The sequence below is a fragment of the Vigna angularis genome, chromosome 8 (assembly GCF_016808095.1).
Source record: "Vigna angularis cultivar LongXiaoDou No.4 chromosome 8, ASM1680809v1, whole genome shotgun sequence".
In the NCBI taxonomy this organism is placed as follows: domain Eukaryota; kingdom Viridiplantae; phylum Streptophyta; class Magnoliopsida; order Fabales; family Fabaceae; genus Vigna; species Vigna angularis.
In genome coordinates, this window is record NC_068977.1 from 29334924 (window position 1) to 29343184 (window position 8261).

General features: G+C 38.1%; 1 protein-coding gene across 1 annotated transcript; it reads right to left on the minus strand.

Moving 5' to 3' along the window:
- Positions 1 to 4626: 4626 nt before the first annotated feature.
- On the minus strand, positions 4627 to 6823 carry LOC108343855 (protein ROOT PRIMORDIUM DEFECTIVE 1). Its single transcript, XM_017582269.2, has one exon. It carries the CDS (start codon positions 6750 to 6752, stop codon positions 5370 to 5372), a length of 1383 nt encoding a protein of 460 aa, XP_017437758.2. The 5' UTR covers positions 6753 to 6823; the 3' UTR covers positions 4627 to 5369.
- Between the last annotated feature and the right edge of the window lie 1438 nt (positions 6824 to 8261).

Here is an 8261-nt window from a genome sequence, read left to right on the forward strand (position 1 = left end):
GGTAATTTTTTTTTGTAATTTTCAATGGTATTCAACTAGAAACGAAGCAATTAAAAGAGTGCATTACATTGTTAACATTTCTCACTTAAAACAGTTTGGAGGGTTAGTAAAGTCATTCTGGCCATGAGACTGATGGCGATTCCAGGAAATTAATTTAGAAATGCATTACTAAAGCAAACCAAACCACGAGATGCTTTTTGACTAGAGAACCTAACAAGTTTTATTTCGCACAAACTGGTTTGATGCTAGTGAACTAGTTCAGAGCATATACTAAATGATTGAATCTAAATTAGAACCAGAAAAAGATGTGAACTGGTTTAAATCGGTTTAAAATCTGTTCTGCTTTGGTTTAAACTGCTACATTCTAAACTATTTCAAATAAGTTCGGCTCCCATAGTCATTTGGAATACATGCCTCAAGTGCACGTCACAGAACTGCTTCCTAGCATTATCAGTCAAACAACATGCTAGATCTTGAAAGCCTTAGTCTTAATAATCCTCATAAACACCTCTTCAAATTTTTACATTTCATGATTGTTTGGGTTTCCAAAATGGAACGTTTGTAATACAAATTGTTAGCTGCATATAATTTGTAGATACATAAGCATATATCAAAGCAACAATAAATATTGTTAGTATTTTGAGGTTGTGAAAGGAATAGTTGATGGGATAGAGAAAATGTAGAGATAGTTGAATATGAAAGTAGTAGTTGGAAGAAGTGTTGTAGTTGTCTTTAGTTGTAGTAGATGTTGGCTTCTTACAAATGGTAGATGTTGGCTACATCTTGCATCAAATGGTAGAGTTCATGGGTATTTATAAACCCATAGATTATTCTAGAAAATACTAGCCACAACTTATGTGGAATGTTCTACATTTTTACCTATATAGAATATATTCTTGATTTTTCTTCCTATCTTAGGCTTTTCTACAATATTATATAACTTGTATTACATTTCAATTCTTCTATCTAAGGAGCTTCTACATTCTTCTAGAATTTGCATTACACTTTAATACTCCTCCTTAATGCAAATTCGATAACTCCAAGCATTATGCGCAGTAGTTCAAATCTTGGCTTTGGTAACATATCTTCAATTTGATCTTCTTCCTCCATTGCCTTGACCATAGTTCTTGCTTTAAGGCTTCTTCATAACAGTTAGGCTCAATCATGGCCATATTGCAAGTTTCATATATCTCTACCAAAGATCTTACTCTTCTTGGACTAGATTCAGGTGAAGAATCTTGTTGTGGAGGTGGAGAAAGCGTACCTGGATTTTCTGCCTCTTCTTGAGTTTCTTCTTGAGATTGTTGCACTGGAAGTAGAATGTTGCTTTTAACAACTTTTTCTTCTTCCCAATTCCAAGAAGCATTTTCATCAACTTCAACATCTCGACTGATGATGAGCTTTTTTGTTTGTAGGTTGTAAACTCGATAGCCTTTTGACTGTGTGTTATATCCCAAAAATATTCCTCGTATAGTCTTGTCTTCAAGCTTGTGCCTCTTTTGATCAAGAACATGTATGTAGTAGATAGATCCAAATACTTGTAGGTGTTTAGCTGATGGCTTTCTTCCACTCCAAGTTTCAATAAGAGTCTTGTCTTGGACTGCCTTAGTTGGACATCTGTTTAGAATGTAAACTGCAGTGTACACTGCTTCAGCCCAAAAAGTGTTAGGCATGTTTTTCTCTTTTAGCATTGACCTTGCCATCTCCATAACTGTGCGATTCTTTCTCTCTGACACACCATTTTGTTGTGGAGTATATGCAACTGTAAGTTGTTGCTCTATGCCTTCATCTTCACAGAATTTGTCAAACTCGTGAGATGTGTACTCCTTGCCACGATCACTTCTAAGTACTTTTATCTGTTTTCCACTTTGCTTCTCAACAAGGACCTTAAATTTCTTGAATAATTCGAAGACTTCTGACTTTGCCTTTAAGAAATAGACCCATGTCATTCTAGAGAAGTCATCAATGAAGAGGATAAAATACCTGTTGTTGTGATGTGAAGGCGTTCTCATTGGTCCGCAAACATCGGTATGAATCAACTCTAATAAGTCTTTTGCTCTCCATGCTTTGTCTGTCGAGAATGGTAATCGGTGTTGTTTTCCGAGGAGACATCCTTCGCATGATTCATTATTCTCTTTCAAGCATGGAAGATCTCTCATCATGTTTTTCTGATATAAAAGCTTTAAGGTATGTGTGTTGAAGTGGCCAAATCTCCTATGCCAAAGCCATGAGTCATCAACTTCTACCTTCATGGCAATATTAGTTCCAGGTTTGAAGCTTATAGGAAAGCTTCTATTTCTCTTCTCCATTTTTACTTGGCCAATTTCTATCATTTTACTATCATAAATTTTGCATGTATCTTTCTCAAAATGAAGAGAATATCCATTCTCCATCATTTGGCCAATACTTAAAAGATTCTCTTTAAGATTTGGAACTAGTTAAACATCCTTGATGAATTTCGTACCTTTCTTTGTCTCCACCATGACAGTTCCTTTGCCTCGAGACTCCACTGTGGTGTCATTTCCTAGTCGAACTTTGACATTGACAGATTTATCAATGTCTTTGAAGATGCTTTGATCTTTCGCCATGTGATTGTTGCATCCACTATCCAAGTACCAACTTCCTTCTCTACTAGGAGATTCTTGATTGGCATAGAATAAGAGTTTCTCCTGATTATCTTCTTCCGCAAAGTTTGCTTGATGTCTATTTTTATTACGACAATACTTCTCTATGTGACCAAACTTCTTGCAATACTTGCATTGAGGTTTTCCATGATGCCAACAATCTTTTTCCAAGTGACTTATCTTTTTACAGATGCCACATGGAGGATATTTTCCTTGATGAGTCATAGAGAAGCTTCTAGAATTTTCTTTATTTCTAGAAATTTCTTTCCAAATTTTATTTCCTTCATATTCTTTGTTCTGAGATCGTAATTTTAGTTTTGATTGAAAGGCATTTTCAACCGAGTCTTCTTCATGCCTTTTCAATCTTTGTTCATAAGCTTCAAGAGAGCCCATTAGTTGTGTGACTGACAATGTAGCCAAATCTTTTGTTTGTTCAATTGCGGTTACGGTTGCGATTGCATCATATTTTTGGGGAATATAAATTAAAATTTTCTCAACGATCTTTTTGTCAAGAATGGTTTCCCCATAGGCTCTCATCTGACTAACTATTTCTTTTATTCTAGAATAATAGTCTTTAATGGTCTCAGATTCTTTCATTCTTAATAATTCAAACTCTCGTCTTAGAGAATGAAGTTTAAATTGCGTACCTCGTCACTTCCTTGAAATTCCTCTTGTATTGTGTTCCAAGCTTGTTTTGCACTTGTGGCACCAATTATCCTTAGAAAAATTGTGTCATCAACTGCTTGTTGAAGAACAAATAAAGCCCTTGAATCCTTCTTCTTGTTTTCCTTCAACTCCTTCTTTTTAGCTACAATAAGAGTGGAAGTGTCTTCTGGAATAATGAATCCTTCTTCTATGATGTCCCATAAATCTTGAGAACGAAAGAATGTCTTCATTTTGACACTCCAGAAATCATAATTTTCTCCTATGAAAATAGGTACTGGAGTTGATGATGTTTGATTGGTAGTAGCCATGAGTTGAGAAAATATTTTAGAGGTAGGACAGGATGGAGTTATAGTTTTGTTTAAGGTAGTTGAAAATTTTTATCTACGCCTAATAGATGACCGAACGTAGCTCTGATACCACTGTTAGAATTTTGAGGTTGTGAAAGGAAAAGTTGATGGGATAGAAAAAATGTAGAGATAGTTGAATATGAAAATAGTAGTTGGAAGAAGTGTTGTAGTTGTCTTTAGTTGTAGTAGATGTTGGCTTCTTACAAATGGTAGATGTTGGCTACATCTTGCATCAAATGATAGAGTTCATGAGTATTTATAGACCCATAGATTTTTCTAGAAAATACTAGCCACAACTTATGTGGAATGTTCTAGATTTTTACCCATGTAGAATATTCTTGATTTTTCTTCCTATCTTAGACTTTTCTACAATATTATATAACTTGTATTACATTTCAATTCTTCTATCTAAGGAACTTTTACATTCTTCTAGAATTTGCATTACACTTTAATAAATATAATTACATTGCGAAAAACAGTATACTTTTGATTTTGATCTAGCAGTTAATTCCACACTCATGGTGATTCATATGAATGCATACATGCAAGCAGAATGAAGTAAGCCACCACAGTGGGTGGTGATTAGGTTCGGTTCTGGCTCCCTATAATAACTTTATGGAATGGATAAATTACTCAATAAACAAACAAATGATTACCAAATGGGGGGCCACTCCCAGAAATTTATTACGAGAAGTGGACTCGCCCAAATCTCCATAATCTACATGATGCCTTGGATATAAAGGTGAATTCGCGGTGTTAATTTCAGCTAGTAATGATTAAACTAAGTAACATGGCAAAAAATGTACTGAAACAACACCAACTATCCAAAAATATTTAATTCAGCACCCCTATCCCAAACACCTTTCACAACAGGTATCTCAAACTCTTCCCCTCAATGAAAGTAACCTAACAGAGAAGAATAGGTTTAATTTGCGGTCAATCATAAGGAGACAAACATGGACCACAATATTTGTAGTGATCCTAACAGGGAAAAAAATGGTGATAGAAATTTCTCATTTATAGCTTAGTTTATGTTAACACTTGTCATCATCCTCCGGAGTCTTAGCGTTCTACAAAAAATTGTTACCAAAATTCAAAAGGTACTGTAAATGACTGGTATTTATCCAACTGCAGATGAGTTGCCACAGGCCTCATTGAACATCCATCCGAGTGAGGCACTTGATTTTCTAACAAGATGCATCAAGGTTAAAGCTGTTATTTCTTTGATTTGTTGGTGTTTCCATCTATAAAAATAATCTATATGTACAGGAATATACTGGTGAAAAAAGAATTGATGATCACATGGATATCTTCCCTCTACCTCCAAGGCCTATTCCTCTTCATAAATGAGACAATTCAATCCAACCTTCAGAAAGAGCTAGGCTGAAGATCTCAGTCGCATCAAATATCAACTCAATAAAACCTTCAGGAAGAGCCAGTTTCACATAGGACCAGTATTGCTCCCCTCCTACATTATAGGAGAGTCCACACTTTTCATAAGGAACCCAGTAGGTCTGACAAAATCACTATAGATCAAGCTGGGTTAATCACCACAAATCATATTACTTCAGTTAAGATGCAGAAAAAACAGGAATCTTAATTCCTCATTTTCTATTGCTCAAAACTTTCGGAAGTTAGATTTCAAAATTTCAGAATTCAGAACTGTATCAAGAGACTTTTCTCAATTGCAAAATTGAAGTAAATGTAGCTCAAATAGGTTCCCAAATACTAGCTATGATGTCCTTTGCAGTGATGCACTATCCACAAAATCATCACCCTCATCTCCCAAATCAACATCAGAACCTATATCTGACGTCAAATCATCCTCTGCATCTTTATCCAGACCCACACCATCTTCCCCCTTAAAGTCTTCACAAGCATCCTCCACATATGTCCTCGTTACATGCCCCATTTCGTCCTCTAACCTGCTTCTCCTGTACCCAACCAACTCCTTATCAACCTTGGCTTTCCTTGGACTCAATAGCACAAGCTCAGCTAGCTTCCTCCGTGCCAAATACAACTCATTCGGCTCAATCAGCTCGCCTTTTCTATACGCCTCCCTAAGGAAAACAGTGTGAAGCTTCCCCTGATTCCCCCTGGTGGAGACATAGAAAATACCTTGGTGCTGGAGCAGGAAATCCTTCAACCTCTTGGGCAGGTTCATCGCCATTCGGAAATGTGCGATCCGCTCCAATGTAATTTTCTTCTCCACAGTCAACGACAACAACTCATGAATGGTGGCAACAGCTCTCTTCTCCATCCTCTTCTGGGCTTCAATGGACCTCAAATCATACCCAGAAACATCCTCATACGGGGACCAATAAGGAAGCCTCTGCCACTTCCACATTGCAATCCTAAAATACTTACCTATCTTAAAACCAGGTGGAAAATCAATGACAAAAGAAAATCTAACATCCTCAGCATCACCACCTCTCTCTCTATACTCCCTCTCCCTAACCTCCTCAATCGCACAAGTTGATAACCTAGGGTCCCTCTCCACAACCTCAATGTACTTCATCCTAGTTTCCTTTGCATCAATCAAACGGAAAAACTGAGGGTACCTCAGAACCACAGAGTTTTCGAAGTCGTCGGGAAGGCCGAAGGCGGAGCGTGCAATGCGCACATGCTCGAGGCGGAGCCTGCCTTCGTTCGTCATCAGCAGAAGCTTCCGAAGCCGCGTGACGGCGCGTGGAATCTGTTCCGCGAGTGCTTGGCGCTCCTGCTGAATCTGGAGGATGGCTTTGCGGGTGAGGCGGCAGAAGAGAATGCGCTGGACGGGGTGCTCAAAGATTTCGAAGACGTGCGGGAACTTAAGGACGAACGCACCAGCCTCGTAGCGCGTGAAACCGAAGCGGCGCACGAGGTTTTCGAGGCGCGAGATTGGGAGCGATTGGGTGGGCTCGGGGAGGATGATGCTCTGAAATTTGAGGACCTTGCGCGTTTTCTTCTCCACTTCCATGTAGTTGTCGTAGCCGTGGTCACGAACCCTAAGTTGCTTTTTGGGGATTGCGGTGGATTGCGCGAATTCTCTGAAGAAGTTGAAATTAGGGTTATAAGGGAAATTATCGAGATTGCGCTTGAAGAAGTTGGAGGCTCGACAAGCGAAGCCTCGCATTTTGGGGTTTAGGATTTTGGTGGTTCTGCTATGGAGAATGAACGATGAAGCAGTGAAGTGTGAAGAAGTGATAGATTGGGAAAATAGCAACGTAGAGGGGTGATAATGGAATTATTGTATTTTTTGGAGTTTCTTTTTTCGAATGGGCTTGTTAAGTGTGCTTTATTTTTCCCGTGGAAGCCCAAATTAACAGTAATTGAAATAGCAAAAGGGTGTTTCATCTTCCACCTCCAAGGATTTCACCTGCACCTCCAAAATTATACAGAATGCCAAAATCAGAAATAAAAAAGTAAAAACCTGGTCAAAGATTCTGTTAAAAGCAAAACAGCTTTCTCTCATTTATTCTTCACCCTGATATTTATCTCTCTTTCGAATCTGATTTCTCTCCTTCCATGCTCTGCTCTGCTTCTTCCAGGCATACACAGACAACTTCGTGTTCTTCCTGCAGGTTGAATTTTTTTTGCTCATGGTCCTCCATTGGTGTTGCTCTTCGTCCTCGTTTTCGATGCTCGTTTGTCCGTTTTCGCGGCTGAAAGCTTGATCATTGATTTGTTATATTTGTTTTCAAGTTTATAGATAAGAAGATTGTAGAGGTAGATTTGCATCATTATAACCTTTTTTGGGACGAGTTCATGGATGACCAATCCCCTAAAACTCTAAAACTCTCGTTATGCGTCCCACTCGCCTTTCGAATTAAATGGATAGTGGTTCCAGACCACCATCAGTCATATAGCGACAGAATTTGTCAGGTGAATCCATAAACAGAGAGCAACACCCTCTGGTCATTCGCACAGCGCACCAGCTTGCACAGCGAATGACTCAAACAGTGAACACTCTCTATAGGGTCTAGTTATGCGAGACAGCTCACATAACGACTCTGCATCATCTGTAAAACGCAAATTTTGCAGAATCACACATTCACACCAGCCCTTACCATTTCTAGTTATTTTCTCCAACTTCTAACACTCCTAATTCTTGTTTTATACTTACTTAAACTGATCTAGATGATTATAAACATTCCCACTACAATTCTAAAGTGATTAAGACTCAATTCCTACTCTAGAACACCAATTTTTCACAACTTAGGGACTCAAATCCACCTTTACCATTTTTAGCATGTTCTAAACCAATTTTATGTTCCTAGCAAGTTCCATTGGACCTAATCAAACTGTATTAACCCTCCAAACGCACTCTAAACTTCAGATGCTCAGAATCCTTACCCCACTTTCTCTCCAATGACCTAAAATACTTCCTAAGTGTTAAACTGTCTATCTAAATATTACTGCAACCGAAATCCTACCCAGAAACACTTCATACAAACTCAATTAACAGTAACTAAGTTCATCCACACACCATCCATCACAGTTTCATCACGCCCAAATGCTTAAAATCAAGAATGCAGTCCAAACATCACACCAGTTCAGAATTCAACATGCATACATATTTATAAAACAGATCCAACCAAAACAAAATTTAAAAGTTATAACTAGCTCCCCTTACCTTGGTGGT